Source organism: Sturnira hondurensis, unplaced genomic scaffold, assembly GCF_014824575.4.
Source record: "Sturnira hondurensis isolate 20B ecotype Veracruz unplaced genomic scaffold, ASM1482457v3 Scaffold0017338, whole genome shotgun sequence".
NCBI classification, from domain to species: Eukaryota; Metazoa; Chordata; class Mammalia; order Chiroptera; family Phyllostomidae; genus Sturnira; species Sturnira hondurensis.
In genome coordinates, this window is record NW_028089969.1 from 946474 (window position 1) to 966635 (window position 20162).

The 20162-nt window shown below is 39.5% G+C and overlaps 1 protein-coding gene across 5 annotated transcripts in view; it reads right to left on the reverse strand.

The window, feature by feature from the left end:
* The window catches only part of SPIRE1 (spire type actin nucleation factor 1), a 300883-nt gene extending 281298 nt beyond the window's left edge, over positions 1 to 19585 (reverse strand). For 3 of the 5 annotated variants that reach the window (XM_037067604.1, XM_037067603.1, XM_037067602.1), the window contains exon 1: positions 19050 to 19585. In XM_037067604.1, the coding sequence (XP_036923499.1) occupies positions 19050 to 19383 (334 nt within the window). In that variant the 5' untranslated portion in view covers positions 19384 to 19585. The remainder of the gene's footprint in view (positions 1 to 19049) is intronic. The other 2 variants (XM_037067601.1, XM_037067600.1) reach the window with 1 other exon arrangement.
* Between the last annotated feature and the right edge of the window lie 577 nt (positions 19586 to 20162).

The window sequence follows — 20162 nt, forward strand, 5'->3', positions numbered from 1 at the left end:
ACAACACTGAAAAAAGAAATTAAGTAAGATGGAAATAAATGGTAGCATGTATCATGTTCATGGATTGGGAGAATTAATGTCATCAAAATGTTCACACTACCCAAAGCAATTTATAAAATCAATGCAATCCCTACTGAAATATCAATGACATATTTAACAGATACATAACAAACATTTCAAAATTTTATATGGAACCATAAACAACCCCAAACAGCCACAGCAATTTTGAGAAAGAAGAACAAAGTAGGAGGGAACACAATACCTGACATCACACTATATTACAAGGCCACTGTAATCAAAACAGTCTGGTACTGGCATAAGGACAGACACACACATCAATAGAACAATAGACAGCCCAGAAATAAACCCAAGTCTCTATGGTCAATTAAAATTCAACAAAGGGGCCAGAAGCATAAAATGGAGTAAACATAGCCTCTTCAACAAATGATGTTGGGAGCTCTTGACAGCTACATGGGAAAAAATGAAACTTTGTGTTCTGGCCAAGATGGAGTAGTAGGTAGAAACTCTTGCTTCCTCTCATGACCAAAAGCAGGATAACAATAAACAATGAGAAGTGCCAGAAAATCAAACTTCATGGAGCTCCAACAACCAAGGAATTAAAGAAACCATCAACCAGATCAACCAAACCAGTGCACCAAGACAAAGAAATATGGCCCAAATGGAAGAACAGAGCAAAACTCTAGAGAAAGAGCTAAGAGATGAGGAGCTAGCCAACCTACCTGACATGGAATTCAAAAAAAAATTGGCAATTAAGATACTTACAGAACTGACTTAGTAGAAAAAAAATGAAAGAATACATGAAGACTACCCAAAGTGAAATACAACAAAATATTCAGGGAACCAACAATGACAGAAAGGAAACAAGGACTCAAATCAATAATTTGGAACAAAAGGAAGAAATAAACATCCAACCAGAACAGAATGAAGAAACAAGAATTCAAAAACATGGAGAGGCTTAGGAACCTTTGGGACACCTTTAAACATTCCAATATTCAAATTACAGTGGTGCCAGAAAGAGAAGAACAAAAGCAAGAAGTTGGAAACTTATTTCAACAAATAATGAAGGAAAACTTCCCCAATCTGGTGAAGCAAACAGACTTGCAGGGAGCCCAAGAAGCTTAGAGAGTCCCAAAGAAGTGGGATCCAAAGAGGAGCACATCAAGGCACATCATCATTAAGTTACTTGAGATTAAAGATAAAGAATCTTAAATGCAGCAAGAGGAAAGGAGACAGTTACCTACAAAGGAGTGCCCTAAGACAATCAGCTGATTTCACAAGAAACCTTGCAGGCAAGAAGGGGATGGAAAGAAGTATTTGAAGTCATGAAAGGCAAGGACCTACATCCAACATTACTCTATCCAACAAAGCTATCATTTAGAATGGAAGGCCAGATTAAGTGCTACCCATATAAGGTGAGGTTAATGGAGTTCATCATCACCAAGCTCTTACTATATAAAATGTTAAAGGGACTTATCTAAGAAATTGAAGAAGGTATGAATACCACATAATCTCACCATAATGAAACCTAATCAACAAAACAAACCAGTGAACAAAACAGACCCAGAGACATGGAAATAAAGAACAAAGTGACAGTGACCAGAGGAGAGGGAGAAAGGGGATAACAGAGGAAAGTAGAAGGGTCAAGTCAAGAAACATATATAAAGGACCCATGGACAAAGACAACTAACTGATGCGGGGGATTGGCGAGAGGACTGAATTTGGGTGGTGGGGGTGGGTAGGGTAGGAAGAGTAACAGGGAAAAAATGGGTACAAGTGTAATTAAACAATATAAAATATTTTAAACTAAAAATGCAATTGATTTCTGAATATAATTTTTTATCCTGCTACTTCGCTGAATTCATTTAGGAGTTCTAGCAGTTTCTGGCAGAATCTTTGGGGTTTTCTATGTACAGAATCCTGTCATCTGCAAATAATGGCATTTTTACTTCTTCCTTTTCAAACAGCTGCCTTCTATTTCTTCTTCTTGTCATATTGCTGTGGCTAGGACCTCCAGTACTGTGCTGAATAGGAGTTGAAATCAGACATCCCTGTCTTGTTTCCAATCCCAAGGAGAACACTTGTAGTTTTTGCCCTTTGAGTATTATGGCTGGTAGTGGGTTTGTCATATGTCTTTATTAGGTTTGGGTGTGTTCCCTCTAATCCCATTTTGCTGATCACTTTTATCAGAAATGGGTGTTATATTTTCTCAAATACTTTTTATGCATCTATTGATATGATCATGCAGTTTTAATCCTTCATTTTGTTTGTGCAGCGATTCACATTTATTGATTTGCAAATGTTGTAACAACCTTGCATTTGTGGGATAAATCCCACTTGATAAGTGTATATGATCGTGCTGATACAATGTTTAACAGATTGCTAATATTTTGCTGAGGGTTTTAGCATCTATGTTCATCAGGATTACTGGCCTACAGTTTTCTTCCTCTGTAGTATCTTTACTTGGTTTTGGAATTAGGATAATAATGGCCTGGTAAAATGAGCTTGGGAGCCTTCTCTCCTCTTGAATTTTACAGAATATTTTCAGGAGATTTCTTAGTTCTCAGAATGTTCAGTAAAATTCACCGGTGAAGCCATCAAGTCTCAAGTCTAGGGCTTTTGTTTGTTGGGAGGTTTTTTGATAACTGCTTAAATTTCCCTAGGTGTAATCTGCCTGTTCAGATTCTCTGGTTCCTCCTTATTTATGTTTGGAAGATTGTATGTTTCTAGGAATCTATCCATTTCATTAAGGATGGCCAGTGTGTTGGCATATAGTTGTTGATAATACTTTCCTAAAATCCTTTGTATTTCTTTGGTGTCAGTTGTTATTTCTCTTTTCATTTCTGATTTTATTTGGGACTTTTGTCCTTTTTTCTTCATGAGTTGATTAAAGGTTTCTTGATCTTGTTAATCTTTTCAAAGAACAAGCTCTTGGATTCATCAATCTCTTGTATCATATTCTTCAGACTCTACTTTGTTTATTTCTGCTCTGATCTTTAATGTTTCCTTACTTCTACTCACTTCGGGCATTGTTTGTTGTTGTTTTTCAAGTTTCTTTGAGTGTAAAGTTAGACTTTTAAATAAGCTTCTTCTTGCTTTATTTTTGACACGTCTATAATGGTAAGAATTTCCCTTTTAGGATTGCTTTCCCTGTGTTCCACAGATTTTGGGTTGTTGTGTTCTGATTTTCATTTGTTCCAAGGTATCTTTGATTTCTTCCTTGATCTCTTTATTGACCCCATTCATTACTTAATAACATGTTACTTAGTTTCCTTATCTTAGTGTATTTTCCAGTGTTCTTGTGACTGATTTCTAGTTTTAGAGCATTGTGGTTAGAGATGATGCTTAATACTATTTCAATCTTCTTCAATTTATTAAGACTTGTTTTGTGTCCCAATGTTTTCTTAGAATATGTTCTATTTGCACTTGAAAAATATGTATATTCTGGTGCTTTGAGGTGTAATGCTCTAAATATGTCAATTAAATCCACTCGATCTAGTTTGTCAGTTAAGGCCACTGTCTCCCTGTTAACTTTCTGTCTAGAGTATATATCCATTGCAGTCAATGGGGTATTAAAATACCTGACTGCCTGTATTTGTCAATCTTTTCCTTTATGTCCATCAAGATTTGTTTCACATATTTAGGGGCTCCTATGTTGGGTGTGTAAATGTTTACTAAGATTGTATCCTCTTGTTGGATTGTTCCCTTTATCATTATATAGTGTCCTTCTTTGTCTCTTACTATAGCCTTGGTTTAAAGTCTACTTTGTCAGATATAAGTATTGCCACCCCAGCTTTTTTTCCCTTTCCATTTGCATGAAATGTATTTTTCCATCTCTTTATTTTCAATTTGTGTGTATCTTTCAATCTAAGGAGGGTGTCTTGAAGGCAGCATATATATGGGTCTTGTTTTCTCATCCATTCACCTATCTTATGTATGTCTTTTAGTCAGAGCATTTAATCATTTATATTTAAGGTGATTATTAATAGATACATATATACTGTCATTTTATTGTTAGAGTACTTTCCTCTGTTTTTAGTTTCTTTCTCTTTTTCTTCTTCTTTTTAAAGCAAGCCCTTTAACATTTGTTGCAGTATTGGTTTGGTATTCCTTTACCTTTTTATTGCCTGGGAAGCTTCTTATTTCTCCATCAATTTTAAATGATAGCCTTGCTAGGTAAAGTAGCCTTGCTTGTAGGTACTACTTTTCATCACCTTTAATAATTAGTTCATGACACTCCCTTTTGGCCTGAAATGTTTCTGTTGAGAAATCAGATGAGAGTCTAATTGGTACTCTCTTATAGGTAACTAAGTGCTTTTCTCTTGTGGCTTTTAGGATTCTCTCCTTGTCTTTAAGCCGTGTCATTTTAATTATTTTGAGTCTTGGTGGAGGTCTCTTTGGGTCCAACTTATCTGGAACTCTGAGCTTCCTGGATTGTGTATTTTCACTTCACCAGACTGGGGAAGGTTTTGGCCATAAATTCTTCAAATAGATTCTCGATCCTTTACTCACTCTCTTCTCTTTGGGAATTCCCATGATGCTGATGTTACATTTCATGTTGTCCCAAACGTTTTTTTAGCTATACTTATTTTATTCAAATGATTTTTTCTGAATTCCAGCCCAGATGGAGGCAAGGTTTTAAACTCTTTGTTTCCTCACACAACCAAAAGGAGGATAATGACCAATTTAAAATCAGACAGAAGTACCAGAAAATCAAACTGCATAGAACTCCAACAACAAAGGGATTAAACAATCAACCAGACTGGTAGGAGCGAGATGGGCAGATGGGCAGACAGGCAAATGGAGAGAATCCAGGGCTGGTTGAAAGGACCTTCAATGAGGCAGCAGACCAGGCAGACAGGGCTGGCTGAACAGGAAACTGAGACTCAGGGCTGACTGTGGGCTACAGCAAGGGTTACCATGGTGAGAGAAACTCCCAGTCTGACAAGAGAGTTTGTTGGAAAGTGGAGCTAGACCCCAGCAAGTGAGCTGCATTCTTCATTCTCTGACCCCTCCCCAACAGACAGCACCATAACACAGCAAATAGGATTGACCTGCCCTGGAGAATACCTAAGGCCCCACCCCCTTACAACTTAACAGGTGTGCTGAGACATAGAAATGTAGCTCAAATGAAAGAACAGAGCAAAACTCCAGACAAAGAGCTAAGCAATGAGGAAACAGCCAACCTACCTGATGTGGAATTCAAAAAATTGGTAATCAGCCCTGGCTGGTGTAGCTCAGTGGACTGAGCACAGGTTGTGAACCAAAGGGTCGCCAGTTGATTCCCAGTCAGGGCACATGCCTGGGTTGCAGGCTAGATCCCCTGTAGGGCGGGTGTGAGAGGCAACCACACATTGATATTTCTCTCCCTCTCTCCTTTCCTTCCCCACTCTCTAAAAATAAACAAATAAAATCTTTTCAAAAATTGGTAGTCAAGATGCTTACAAACTGATCAATCTTAGTAGAAAAATAAAAGAACAAATGAAGACCACCCAATAAAGCAATATAAGAAATAAAACAAAATATTCAGGGAACCAACAGTGAGAGAAAGGAAAGCAGGATTCAAATCAATAGTTTGGAACAAAAGGAAGAAATAAACATCCAACTGGAACAGAATGAAGAAACAAGAATCCAAAAAAAAAAAAAAGAAGAGAGGCTTAGGAACCTTTGGGACAACATGAAACTTTCCAGTATCAGAATTATGGCAGTGCCAGAAGGAGAAGAACAACAGCAAGATTTTGAAAACTTATTCGATCAAATAAGGAAGGAAAACTTCCTCAATCTGGTGAAGCAAATAGACTTCCAGGAATTCCAGGAAGCCCAGAGAGTCCCAAAGAAACTGGACCCAAAGAGGAACACACCAAGGCACATCATCATTAAACTGCCCAAGATTAAAGATAAAGAGAGAATCTTAAAAGCAGCAAGAGGAAAGCGGAGAGTTACTTTTAAAGGAGTTCCCATAAGACTGTCAGCTGACTTCTCAAAAGAAGCCTTGCAGGCAAGAAGGGGCTGGAAAGAAGTATTCCAAGTAACGAAAGGCAAGGACCTACATACAAGATTACTCTATCCAGCAAAGCTATCATTTAGAATGGAAGGGCAGATAAAGTGCTTCCCAGATAAGGTCAAGTTCAAGGAGTTCATCATCACCAAGCCCTTATTAAATGAAGTGTTATAGGGACTTATCTAAGAAAAAGATAGAAACTAGGAACAGTAAAATGGCAATAAACTCACAGCTATCAACAACTTAACCTAAAAAAAAAAAAAGAAAACAAATACTAAGCAAACTCGAACAGGAACAGAACCAGAGAAATGGACATCACATGGAGGGTTTTCTGTGGGGAGTGGAAGGTGAAGAACAGAGGGGGAAAGGTACAGGGAATAAACAGCATAGTTGGTTGGCATAAAGTGGATGGGGAGAGGTTAAAAATGGTATAGGAAACAGAGGAAGTTAAAGAACTTGTATGTACAACCCATTAACATGAAGTAAGGCAGGGGAATGCTGGAGGGTTGGGGGTTGTAGGGCAGAGGGGGGATAAAAGGGAAAACTTAGGAAAATTATAATAGCATAATCAGTAAGATATACTTTAAAAATTTTTTTGTTTCTGCTCTGCTTGAATGTTTTTTTCTACCTTGCTTTCCCAATCACTAATTTGATCCTCTGCTTCATCTAACCTAATGTTTATTCCTTCCAATGTATTACATATTTCAGATATAGCATTTTGTATTTCTGGTTCTTTTTTATAGTTTTGATGTCTTTTTCATGATGTTAATTATCTTTAAAATCATTATTCTAAACTATCTGATAAATTGCTTGCTTCAATTTCATCTAGTTGTTCTGCAGAATACTCCTGTTCTTTCCTTTGGGGCCTATTTCTTTGTTTTCCCATTTTGGCTGCCTCTGTGTTTTTTTTTTCCTATGTAATAGAAATAGATCTGCAAGACACTGGTGCAGAACTCAGTTGAACACTACCTGTGACTGACCCTGAGCAACCTGTTTGGAACTATCAGCCATCTATAGCTTGTGGCTCCCTCTGTTATGCCTGGGTTTGTGCAGAAAGAACCAGACAGGGCAACAAGGCTGGCTTTTATCGGCACCAGGCCTGGAGAGTTAGTATCTGCCTGCAGGCTCTCTGTAGGGTTAATCAGTGAATGATTTCCAGCTGTGTTCCTCAGCATTGGAGGTTAAGCACCACAGGATGGGACAGAGTTATTCCTGAAGGCGGGGCTATTGCTTCTTCTCAGGCTGATGCCAATTGGAGATGCCTGAGAAAGACAGCTTCTACAGTATGGGGAATGACTCAGCACAGGGATCCTGGCAGCTGTTCCTTCAGTCCTCTCCCCAGTGCCACGAGCCTCAGATTCTCTCAAGCGTCTATAGTCCACCTGTCCTCCCTCTGCCACAGTCCAGGGTAAAGAGCTACAGACAGAGTTTTGTATGCTGACCCTTTAAGAGGCTCTCTGCATCTTCAGCCATCTCTTCCTGGTGGATGGAATCCCTGCCGTTTTTCATAGCTGTATTTTATTTGGGTTCCTTTTCTGGTTCTGGTACAGTAGGCTAGGGGGCCCAACTTGAGATTTAGACCCCACACTGTTCATGGGGGAACCCCTCAGCTGCTGATATATCCTTCCAGCACTTCAGCCACCTCACATGGGAGTCCAACGTCTCGCACCTCTTCTGCACTCCCTACCAGTCTCGTCGTGAAGTGGTTTCTCCTGTCTGTGGTTATAAGGGTTATCTCCAACTAGTGTTCAATTGTTTATTCAGGATGATTTTTCAATAATTTAGTTGTAATTCCAGTTTGGTCCTGTGAGAAGGTTAGTGTAGCTTCCACTTACTCCTCCTCTATCTTGGGTCCAATTCTTGGGTAGGCACTTCTAACTGAAGTCATTGTGCACTGAACTATGGTCTGTGCTGACTGCTGATCACCTGGGTCAGTGTCATTTTATTTCTCAGACTGCATTTTACCCACCTTCAGTTTGTGTGAAAGATCCTTAAATACTCTTAATGTAATTTTTCCTCCCCATTCCATCTGCCCCAATTCAGACCTCCATCACATCCTGTGCAAACAATCATTAACCCTCTGAACTGGTTTGGCAGTTAATGATAAAGTATGAGATGCTTCTGGTGTCTTTGCCCTCAATTTTACCCAGTTCAATCCATATTCTACGAAGTTCCCTATAGTCTTTCTAAAAAGAGTAATCTGCTCACATCATTCCCCTGCTAAAATCCTTACCTGGCTCTCTACTGACTATATAGACTATAAATACAAACTCAGTGGTGTGGCACAAAAAAAGTCCTTTTAACAATCTGATCCTAGCCAACATACCTCGCTAGCCTGTCTCACTCTGCACCACTCCCACACACCTCCTATGTTCCAGGTGCAGTGGATGCCCACTGCAGAGAAGACAAACAGGTTTAACCTCGTGTGCTAACTCCAAATAACTGGTAATGGCTGCCTGAAGCACCCTGTTAAGAACTCAGAATCTACTCATAAATTTAGCAGCAAAAATGCAACAACTGATTAAGCAGTGTCTGCTTTTGGTATGAGGAAGTAGGTGTTGTTGCCAAAGCATATGCACTATTATTGTTTAAATAGTTCTTCCACATTTCTTAACCTTTGTACTTACTGTTGCTTCTGCCTAACATGCCCTTCTCCTTTAATCCCACTGCTCATCTTTCAAGAACTTCTGAAAAATAGATCTTCTCTGTGAAACCTTCCTAACATCACACCAAGCAGAGTAAGTCACTCTCTTCTGGGCTCACAGTCTTCTATGCATGTCTCTATTATTTTGGAATTATTGTACGGTACTGTGTTAGTGTATGTAGCAGTGATCTTCTTGAAGATATGGGTACACTTTATTCCTCTTTGTCACTTCAACATCTAGTACGGTACACTTAGAAGGCACTCAAATAATGGTGAAATCAATAAATCACATGTGTAACAGGTGATTCCTCTAAAATAAAATAAAATTTTATTTTCAATAAAATCCAGGAAAACTTGGCCAGGTGGCTGTTAGTGGCATTCTACCCCTACCCATCACATCTATCTATCTAATCTATATCTCTCAGAAATACAAGATAGTAAGAGAGTGTATGCTAGATAGGAATTTGACTTCCATTGGCAGAGGAGAAATAAAAAAAAATAAAACAGGAAAATACAACAAACCCGATTTTTGTAAAAATGCATTACTAGAGTCGCATGTTATTTAAAACAGCTAAAAACTCCAAACAATTGATATGTCCATCAACAGCAGAATCAATTTTCCTATTTTCAAACAAGTAGTTTGCATCTAGCAAACTAACGTTGCATGCAGTGAAAAGCAATGTATCTCAAACATAACGTTGAGCTAAAGAAACCAGACATAAAAAAACACATAATGTAAGGCTCCATATATAGAGTTCCGGCCACGGTGAAGGCATAGGTAGAAAACTTTTGCTTCCTCGCAGAAGCAAAAAAAGGATAACAGCCAAACTAAAAACAATAAACAACCAGAAGTGCCAAAAAACAAAACTTCATGGAACTCCAATAACCAAGGAGTTAAACATTCACCCAGACCAGTAGGAGACAGAGACAGGCAACCTAGGGGAGAGGATGTGCAGTAAGGCAGCTGATCATGCAGGCAAGGCAGCAGAGTTGGCTGAACAGGAAACTAAAGACCCAACACTAGCAGTAAACTACTGTGGGGACTGCAATGGCAGGAGAAACTCCCAGTCTCACAGGAGAGAGTACTTTGGAAAGAATGGAGCAAGTGAGCCACATTGTTCCCTCTCTGACCCCTCCCCAATAGATAGCACCAAAATGCAGCAATGAAGGTTGCCTCGAGGTGAATATTTAAGGCTCTGCCCCTTTACAACATAACAGGTCCACCAAGACAAAGAAATATGGCCCAAATGAAAGAACAGATCAAAACTCCAGAAAGAGCTAAGCGACGAGCAGATGGCCAACCTATCTAATGCAGAGTTCAAAACACTGGTAATAAGCCTGCTCACAGAACTGACTGAGCTTGGTCGCAAAATGAAGGAACAAACGAAGGCTACCCAAGTGAAATAACAAAATATACAGGGAACAAACAGTGAAGGGAAGGAAACCGAGACTCAAATCAACAATTTGGAACAAAGGGAAGAAATAAGCATGCAACTGGAACAGAATGAAGAAATAAGAATTCAAAAAAATGAAAAGAGGCTTAGGAACCTCTGGGACAACTTTAAGCACTCACATCAGAATACAGGGGTGCCTGAAAAAGAACAAGAGCAAGAATTTGAAGTTATTTGAACAAATAATGAAGGAAAACTTCCTCAATCTGGTGAAGCAGATAGACTTCCAGGAATTCCAGGAAGCCCAGAGAGTCCCAAAGAAACTGGACCCAAAGAGGAACACACTAAGGCACATCATCATTAAATTGCCCAAGATTAAAGATAAAGAGAGAATCTTAAAAGCAGCAAGAGGAAAGCGGAGAGTTACTTTTAAAGGAGTACCCATAAGACTGTCAGCTGACTTCTCAAAAGAAGCCTTGCAGGCAAGAAGAGGCTGGAAAGAAGTATCTGAAGTCATGAAAGGCAAGGACCTACATCCAAGATTATTCTATTCAGCAAAGCTATCATTTAGAATGGAAGAGCAGATAAAGTGCTTCTCAGATAATGTGATATTAAAAGAGTTCATCATCACCAAGCCCTTATTATATGAAATGTTAAAAGGACTTGTCCTAGGAATAGAAAAAGATAAAAAACTATGAATGGTAAAATGACAACAAACTCATAACTATCAACAACTGAACCTAGAAAAATGAAAACAAAACTAAACAAACAACTTGAACAGGAACAGAATCAGAGAAATGGACATCACATGGAGGGTTTTCAGCGGGGAGGGAGAGGGGAAGGAGGGAGGGAAGTACAGGGAATAAGAAGCATAATTGGTCATCATAAAATAGATGGGGAGAGGTTAAGAATGGTACAGGAAACAGAGAAGTCAAAGAACTTATATGCATAACCCATGGACACGAACTAAGGGGTCAGGAATGATGGAGGATTTGGGGGAGCAGGGCAGAGGGGAACAAAGGAGGAAAAATTGGGAAAACCGTAATAGAATAATCTATAAAATATACTTTAAAAAAAAGCAAGTTCACAAACTAGTAAGCCCAGCCTATGCTGACAAAAACTAAGACAATGATTATATGTACAAGTCCTGGGCTACTTGTAATACTCTTTTGTTCTTAATCAGGTTGGTGCTTGCTTAATTGGTTATGTCACTGATTTGTGCACTTTTCTGTATGTATGCTGAACATCAAAAAAAGAGAAAATTTGTGGGAAACCCAAGAAAGTAATTTTCGAGAAGGAAATGTCAAAAGAAATTAGATTTTTAGACAGAAGAAAAATGGCCAGTGGTTTAATTATCTCCAAATACGCGCATGTGCGCGCGCGCACGCACACACACACACACACACACCATGCACCAAAAAGTCTTTCAGAGATCCTGACCAACTCTTCATTACCAGCCTATCATCACTAAAACAAAAAAAATATCTGTTGAACTCTCCTGCAACTAGATGAAATATGCTTCAATTGTATAGAAATTTGGTGTGATATTTCCTTAATGTATTTTATTTGTATAATGAGAGCCAGGCAAACAGCAAGAAGGTGTCATAAACTATACTTGATATATTTAAAAAATCACTGGAATGCCAGTTAGACATTGATCTAAAAATAGCAAAGACTGGATCAGATAAGTGCAATAAATTCAATGGAGAAAAAAAATCAAACCCTTGCTGTTTTACTACCACTCAAAAGTAACTTTACCCAAGTTAAAATAGGCAAAACATCACCACTTTTCCCCATTAATTTGCATTGCTTTATATACATCAGTATTTTTCTGGTTCCTAAAGTAATTGTGGTGCTATGAATGGTCTAAAATACCTAAACAAGACCAAAAATCATTTGCCCTATGATACTTCATTTTCATCTCTTTTGTTTGTTTGCTCAAGACATTTTATGAGCATATCACAAATAGTATATTTTATCCACATGTTCCACTTCAGAGAAGTAATGAAAAGGCATGTTTACAAAATGGGGAACTATTTCAAATGTGGTTGACTGCCAACACTCTGAATGGTTTAGGGATACCTGTAGCCCAAAATATCCATAACTACCTGCAAGAGGAAGGCCAATTACTGCAAGATTTGTCTCAAACCAGTTCTTGACAATCCACCTAACTCGGTCAACCAGTACTAGACCCCAGGCCACATTCAATGACCTCCCCTCAGCTCCAGTATATCTAAGTTGATATCCCAATATAGGTTCCTTTGGCTTTAGTTCCCAGGTATGTCTCCCTTCTGATAAACAACTTGTACAGACTGTTCTCTCTGAACCTCCCCATTCAACTTTGCTCTGTGGTCTCCAACAAGTAACTGTCGAAAATATGAATGAATGTTAAAAGCAAGATATCAGAAAGAGACACTTCCCAAATCTAACAAATTTCAAACACCAAAAATAACTAAACCCTTTAACATATCTTTTTCTATATTAAAAACAAAAAAAACCCAGTAGCAACAAGCATACCCTGTGCTGAGCTCCTTGGAAAATTGTCTGATTCTAGGGCTGGTGCAGAAAATAATGCATGATAAGCCTTGAAGTATCCTGTAGACCAGAAAGCAAGGATGTGCTCAAAAACACAAATAGATGGCTGCATGGCAAAGGGACAGAGGAGCTGACCTGAAGGTATTTCCAATGACCACAGCTAGAATAATGTGAGCAAAAAAATAAGTAATAATGTAATGAAAAACTGAAGTATAAAATGTATCTGAGTCCAGACTGATATAAATAAATGACTGACTAAGGAAATAGGGGAGAAAGACAAATCTGCCAAATAATATTAAGAAATTATTCATCCCTCCAGGAGGCTCCCTCCTTGAATGCAGGCTGGACTTAGTGACTCCCTTTTCAAATAATAAATTATAGAAGGGTAAAAACAGTAACTCTTTAGTTGGGAAAACTGGCACACTCAGTTCACATCACCAGTGGTTTTATGGGGATATCACATGCTCCAATCCAATGTGATGAGAGGAGCCCTTCCCCTTCCTGGTATTTCTTCACTCAAATGCATAACATCAGTCTAGTCAGGAAAACATCAGACAAACATAAATGAAGGACAGCCTACAAAACTTCTGACCCAGTACTCAAGACTGCCAAGATCAAAGCAAACAAGGACAGTCTGAGAAACTGCCACAGACCAGAAGAGACTAAGGAGACATGACAACTAAATGCAATATGGCCCTGGGTGGGTGGCTCAGCTGAAGGTTGCAAGGTTTGATATCCAGTCATGGCATGTACCTGGGTTATGGGTTTGATTCAAGATTGGAGGGCATCCGAGAGGAAATTGATCAATGTTTCTCTCTCAGGTTGATGTTTCTCTCTCTTTCTCCCCTACCCCTCCCTCTCTCTCTAAAATCAATCAAATATCAACTTAAGTAGGATTAAAAAATTAAATGCAATATTGTATCTTGGATGGGATTCTGGAACAGAAATGGGACAATAATTAAAGAAAATATTTTTTATAAAACCTAGGGAAAGCCAAAAGAAGTCTAGTTTAATTAATAGCAATTAATAGCAACTAATCTGCAGTTTAGTGTCAAGATTGGCTTCTCAGTTTTGACAAATATACAAGAGTAGTGTAAGAGGTTAACATCAGGGAAACTGGGTAAGAGATACACAGGAATTCTCTGTGTGTCTTTGTAACTTTTCTGTATATCTAAAATGATCTCAAAATAAAGAGTTTATCAAGAAAAAACCCACAACACTTGGCAACAGACAATACTTTCCTCATAATTTTAAACAAATGCCTGGGAGAAGATAGTTTCCTTTTTTCTACTTTGCCAACAAGAAGCAAATAAATATAGTATGCCTCCAATGATACTACTATAAAAGTGGAATGGAATCCACTGCCATTTTACAGAACCTATGATGCAGGAAAGTGATTCTGACCATGCAAGTACAACTAGGAGAGTATGATTCATCACCTCTTATCAACATAGTCCCTGGTATATCAATGATTTTTTTTCTTCTAAAGTGGACTCAAAACGCTTAGCGAGGCTACTGGTTTCCCAACAGAGTCCCAACTTACTTTAAGTACCAGTATCTGTATATGACTAAATTCTTTCCACTTGTTTTCCTTTGCAGAGGGCAGAAATCCAGATTAAAAATTACAAATGCATTACTCCAAAATTTCTCCCCAAAATGTCTGTGGCCACTCCCATATAACCCAAGTGGAAGTATGTAGGAGAGTAAATTAAAGTTGAAAGTGACAGCAATTTGAACTAATCATGACTAAAACATCTTACTTTTGCAAATTACCACCTAAACATATTATTAAAGCCCCTCCCCAGGGCCTAGAAGAGGCTTGTGTAAACGAGTGGGCTTAAAGTTGAAGCTGCATTAGCTTCATGGTAAATTTACCACTGTTTGTTTTATTTTTTCTTCTTTTACGACTGAAACTATAAATATTTATGTTTATATCAACAATGGAAACTCGAACACTGCTTGCACATGGGAGGGACTCATGCATATTTTTAAAATTTAGTTAACCCCACATATTTGGACATTGTTCAAATGGAGTAATTCCTACCTTATTCTATAATTGATAAGGCATTTCCCCAACCCCTAACACTGTTATTCACCCTCAACCTCTACCCTAAACATATACACATATACCTCAAGTATTTCTTTCATGTAATGATCAAGATGCAAATACTTGATAAATACATATGAGAACAAAAATTTAACATTTTAAAACATGTTTCCACTACTTCAACCTTGTCCACAAATATTCTCTCTTTAAAATCAAGTAGTATATTATTCCAAAACCATTTCTCCCAATCAACATGAACCTGAGAAGCTTGATTGATCATATCCTCTTTTCAAATCCCAAACAAAACCCGAATGTTCCCCATACCAAGAGACCCCTTTCTTTATCAATATGCACACAGGCTTTCATTGTTCCTCCCAGGAAAACCTGTCACCAATCTTAAGAAAACTTTAAACCAAGAGGTGATCATAATTTTTAGAATGCTCTTTACATATCTAAAGCTAAAAGTACATAAAAAATTTTAAAACCAAAATCTGAGAAAGTTATTTTTATCATATGGGTATTTAAGGCTTAAGAGGCTGCTGAGACATGCAATGATTCTAAGCTCTAATACTACTGTTATTAATACAAATTCTTTGTAGCATCCCAGAAAAAAAAATTAATCTTGTGAAGATCTGGAATACAACCTAAATTCCATTAATGACTACTTTCTGAAGAATGTGCGCATCAAAGTGGGTTCTAAATACCAGTACACTGGTGACAAACGGCAGGTTGTATTCCAAGAGTCTGAATGTCTTTAACTCATTCCTAATGATATAAAAGTATAAACTTCACTTCTGTGAAAACCTAAATATAATAACCTTTTATCAAACAATAAGGATGTATGACTAACAGAACATAAACACTGGGGAAATAAAAATTTTAAGCAAAGCTACCTCAGAAGAATCATAAGCCCTCTTGATTATAAGCAACAACATATCCTCCTATCACAGAAATACTTCATAAAACATACTGCCAGCTGCAAAATCCTAATACATAATTTAATCATTTTTACTCTTGAGATATCCCCTGAAGAACTAACTTTTCCTTTTTATCTCCTTCAGACCTATATCACACTGCTTTCATTGCCATGTTAGTATAGGGCTCTACACTGAATTCGAATACTAAAAAAATTACTCATTCTTCATTGTTTTCTTCCAATACTGATTCATTTCCATGCCTCCCACACCTTTCATCATTTTTCTATTTTTTCTTATAATGTATTTCTAATTTCTTAAATTAAAACTGAATGCGGATATTCTGGATGTATAATAATGTTAAAAGTACACAAGAACCAAAATCAGTTACTACTACATTAACCCCAAAACAAGCTCAAAAACTATTTGAGGTACTATTTCTTTCTGTGGGATGAAACAGAGTTACGCTGCTACTGATAGTTGTAAGAATCGATACTACTCATTCATTCAACTCAACAGTAGAGAGAGCAGTTGGCAGCCAGCTGAAATATTCACTGGCTTGAGGATTACGGAGAGGATCCAGTTCCTCCACACTGAACACAATCCTGAGTACCACCCATCACGTGTTTGCTAGACCAGTGGCTTACAACAGGGGATTATTTTGCTGCCAGGCACATTTGGCCTTGTCTGAAGACCTTTTTTTATTGCTACGATTAGAAAGAAGGGGAAAATGGTTACTGGTACGTACTAGGTAGAGACAAGGGATTCTTCTAAACATCCTGTGCAGGTACAGGACAGCCCCCACAAAGAATTATTCAGACAAAAATGTCAATAGTGCCAAGGCTGAGAAATCTTGACCCAGTTATTTGTCCCAAACAGCTGGAACAGAGGCACAATGATGGTATGAAAGGAACACAAGATTAAGGGAGGACAGGAACCAAAACTTACTGACTACCTGCTACATACCAAGCCATGTATTCATCACTTTACACATATCATCTCCTGGAAACCACTATCCCATGAAGAAAGTGGTCTCATTTTACAGATGGTAAATCTGAACTCAAGGTCATTCAGCTAGGAAGGGGAGGAATCATGATCCCAGTGCAAACTAAATCTGTTTCATTTCACAATATTACAAAGTATAGACGTTTAAAGACCTGGATTTGATTCAAAGAGGTAACAGTATGAATTTGAGCATGTTAGCCAATTTCCCTAAACCTCCATTTAGAAAATTGATTATAATGTGAAAATATAAATGCTTTTGACTGCCAACAACACATAATCACCTTACAATGAAAAAGAAAAGAATGGAGGTGTCACAACTACTATTTTTCCTTAAAAACAGAATTTATGCAAGTGTGCACAGGACAAATTAAATAGTATTTTAAAGAATCAGGATCAAATGTTCAGAAGATATTGTGCCTTCTATAGACATGTAACTACTATGAAATCCTAGGAGGAAATAAACTGTCTAATAATATTTTCATATGAATGTCCCCAAAACTTTAAATCAATCAACCCTAAAATGCTGAAGACTGTAACAACTTTGATCTGGCTCTTTCCACAACTGGTAACAGAGGTCGTGAGGTGAACTAAGGAGGAAGAGGATGGATTACCTATTATTGGTGGGGAAAAAAACAACTCTACTATTCTCCCCATAAAGATAGAATATTACATTGAAATCAACATGTTTTCATTCATATTAATGATGCAAAAATTTTTTTCAACACAAAGCTCTGATTTTTTAAAAAAACCTACCACCAGAATCCAAGTCTTTGACACTTAAACTACTAGTAAGTCCACAAACATAACTTAAACTACTCTCTTCAAGGATTAAGTTCAAGAGACAATGTAAACTGGTTTTGTTCTTGAAATCACCACTACCAATACTGCATCTAGGAGCACACTGCACACCACCACCTTCTCCTTGAAACACTAGCTCAATTTTATAAATGTATCTTTCCATATCACATCAATACATCGTAAAAAAATTATAATTGCAAGTGTTCCCCACTAACATAAAGTCTAAGTCTCAATGTAATAAACATATCAAATAAACCAAAAATTTTAAAATTTCAAAGTTTAAAATTTCAAAAGAATCATAAAAAATGGCTTTAAATTAATAAAAATTAAAAAATTTGTCTACCTAACATTAAAAATAATAAGTGTTCTGATGGAACTGAAAGAATAGACAACATAATCGTCAATCTTCCTTATTTAATCAACTTAAGATGAGGATTTTCTTAATTTTTAAAAGTTTTTATTCTGGTTTATTCTATTACAATTGTCCCAATTTTTCACCCTTTGCCCTCCTCATTAAATGTTATTTTACAAATTAGTTCTGAATTAACTTCTTTCACCTTAAGTATTTTATTTTGACACTTCCCGCCAACTTCCTAAAAGTGAGATGGATTCTTTTTCGGTTTTTAAGAGTTGCCTCTCAAAAGACCAAATTCGATAAAAACTGATTGGAGAAACCTATTATCAACCCCCTCCCCTCACCATCAATAAAAATGTGAGTAAGCCCTGCCTATGTATAGGAGATAATCTGGAAGAACTTACATTAGACAATGACCTAAAATCCATTTTATCTATTTATCTGATATCCTGACAACTTTCCCATTTTACAAGCCTGTTTTTTCATCAAAACAAATTTCTATATACAGACAGTTAACTTATAACTTTTATATGCTATAAAAATCAGCATCCCCCAAAAGAGCATAATTCTCAGGGCTCAGATTTCTTTATATTTCCAATATAAAGAAATTTATATTGGAAATTTAAATTTCCAATATAATTTGGCTATTTCCAAGCCGAAAGACTATTGTTGCCAATTTTTCAAAAATACCACTAGTTGACTACTCATTCCAAAATGTCTAATTATCCTGACATGAGAACTAACTATCCTTCACAAATGCTAATGTGAGCCTTTTATAGCACCTACCACATCACAAACACAACCACAAGTAAATAACTAAGCATTCACAGCATATCAAAGGGATATCAAGGCGAGGGCAGCAGTCCTTCGACAGTCTGTATGATCACCAGCACCCTCCGCAGGTCCTCGGCCTTGCAAGGGGGCGCAGGCCCAAGTACGCTTAGACCCAGTCAGTCAACCTCCTCACAGACCCTTTGTGCCGCTGCCTGCCCCCACCCTGTTCTCTGACCTAAGTGGGTCCCAGCTCTGCCACAGCTTAAGCACTGCCCTCCCCTGTGGACCCCCGGCTTGGGTCTCCTACGGGAGGTTGGAGGAAGGGGAGTCTGGGCGGGAGGGCCTGGAGCAAGTGGGGGTCGGGGAGGAGAAATGGGCCTCGGTGGGGGTCCTCCCGACGGAGGAAAGGTTTGGGGAAGGGCAGGGCCCGGGAACCCTGCGGGGAAAGTGAAACTGAGGCAGGAGTCCTCCCGTAGGAGATGGGGGTTCATGTGGCAGAAGGGCAGGGACCCAGGACTGCGAGGGGAATACAAGACGGGGGCAGTGGTCTACCAGAAGACTCCTCACCCGCAGCGGGAGTCGGCTCTTCGGCGGCGACGGGCGCCAGAGTGACGGTGCCGTCCCTCCAGATGCGGATCTGAGCGGCAGAGCGTACACGGCAGCGAGGCTGGCTGCTGCTGGAGACAGCGGCGCGCAGGGAGCCGCAGCACTGGTAGCACACGGCCCACGCTTGCTCTTCGTTGATCGGCTGGTTGTAGAGCAGCAGAATCTCCTCCAAGCTCAGCTCTTCCTGCGAGCCCCCAGCCGCACCCTCGGCCTCGCCGGACACCCGCGGTCCCTCGAGGTCCACCGCCTCGGTCCGCAGCTCCCCGCGGTCCCCGGGGCCGGCCGGCTGTGCCATCCCGCGGGTCGGTGCTGCGTTACGTTGCGGCGTCTCTTCAGCTCCGGAGCATCGTCTTTGCACGGCGCCGCCACCGCCTCCTCATCCCCGGAACAGCCCCGCCCCACACGGCCGTGCGCGCCGCCGCAGGCAACTAAGCACTGAGCTGAGAGAGGGTGTCCTCCGCTGTGGACAAGCGGAGGGCGTTGAGAACGTAGAAGCTCTGCGGCTGTGCGGACTAGGCAGCTGCAACCAGTCTGTGCCGCTGCGATGGCGTCTGCCGGCTCCGCCCCTCGCCCGCCTGCGTGCTCTTTGCTGGGGTCCCGGAGCCACTCCTCCAGCCTTGCTTGCCTACCGTCAGCGGCTGAGGCGCACGTTGTGCCGTCGTCCTGACGGCGTTTACCCCAGTCACCACCCCAACAAAGAGGGGAGGTCAGTAGCACTTAGGCCCCTTGGGGCTGGCGTACTGAAAGTGTAATTAGGAGTTCGAACCTAGCCTGGAGTGAATTCCTAAGAAAATTAAGGTCTGTTAAATTGTCCGACCTCGGGCTACCCCAGCCCTCCGCAGGACCAGCCCAGGGCTTCCCGCTGAGTGCCGGTCCCGAGAACCTCCCTCAAGCTTTGGAGCGATTTCCTCTGACCAGCCAGTTTGGTACTGCTCAGGCCTCGCTATGTCCTCATCCCTGTACCCTGCTCTTGTTTTTTTTTTTTTGGGGGGGGGGGGAGGGCAGCTATCACCACCAACAAACCATATAATTTACTTCGATGTCTTGTTTATTGAATACCTTCTCCACTCCGAA